This window comes from Seriola lalandi, unplaced genomic scaffold (assembly GCF_002814215.2).
Source record: "Seriola lalandi dorsalis isolate HSWRI2012SDOR001 ecotype SW California unplaced genomic scaffold, Sedor1 jcf7180002053868, whole genome shotgun sequence".
NCBI classification, from domain to species: domain Eukaryota; kingdom Metazoa; phylum Chordata; class Actinopteri; order Carangiformes; family Carangidae; genus Seriola; species Seriola lalandi.
In genome coordinates, this window is record NW_019524421.1 from 27628 (window position 1) to 28334 (window position 707).

The 707-nt window shown below is 41.2% G+C and overlaps 1 protein-coding gene across 1 annotated transcript; it reads left to right on the top strand.

Annotated features, from left to right (window-relative positions):
* The first annotated feature begins 131 nt into the window (after window positions 1-131).
* On the top strand, window positions 132-660 carry LOC111651932 (RING finger protein 175-like). The gene is made up of 2 exons (XM_023402008.2): window positions 132-270; window positions 494-660. Exons 1-2 carry the CDS (start codon window positions 155-157, stop codon window positions 621-623), a joined length of 246 nt encoding a protein of 81 aa, XP_023257776.2. The 5' UTR covers window positions 132-154; the 3' UTR covers window positions 624-660.
* The last annotated feature ends 47 nt before the right edge of the window (window positions 661-707 follow it).

A 707-nucleotide genomic window follows, 5' to 3' on the forward strand; every position in this document is an offset into this window, starting at 1 on the left:
ACTTTTTCATGTTTTTCAACATTATTATTATTACAGATTGCATTACAGATATTTCCCCCTGTGTTTAAAATCTGTGGCCATTCCTCTAACTGTATTAAATAAATACACTGTTGTCCTTGTATGTGTGTGTTTCCAGTACTACAACAAGGGAGGCATGCCCAGCAGGAGCCTGACCAACGACATCTGCGCGGTGTGTGGTCAGAAGATCCTGGTGGACGTGGAGGAGGAAGGATTTATAGAAGACACCTACCAGCTGTCCTGTGGACACTTGTATCCTAAAGCTGCAGGAAAAAAAACACTTTTTATCTGCTGCTATCTTTTGTCTGCTGAAGTACTGTGAGCTACTTCTCCAAAAACAGACAAATACTTTTCTCTTCCACTGTAAAAACACTTTTTCAACAGTAAAGTTATTTTTGTGTTCCAAACTATATGGCAATAGCCAAATACACTTTTATTTTTAGTCTTTCTGCCTTAACTTGCCCCGCCCCTTCAGGTTCCATGAGTTCTGCATCCGTGGCTGGTGCATCGTGGGTAAGAAGCAGACCTGTCCGTACTGCAACGAGAAGGTTGACTTGAAGAGGATGATGAACAACCCGTATCCTTCCGTTGTCCCTGTGTGGTAGGCTCAGTGATGGGGAACTGATTTGCTCTGTGGGTCAGAGTTTGTTAATAACTTATTTCACTTCATGTATTAATTTATTATTATA

Coding starts and splice junctions, on each gene's coding strand:
- LOC111651932 (XM_023402008.2), top strand. CDS start 155: ATGCCCAGCAGGAGCCTGACCAACGACATCTGCGCGGTGTGTGGTCAG. Junction 271..493: donor CAGCTGTCCTGTGGACACTT/GTATCCTAAAGC, acceptor CCGCCCCTTCAG/GTTCCATGAGTTCTGCATCC.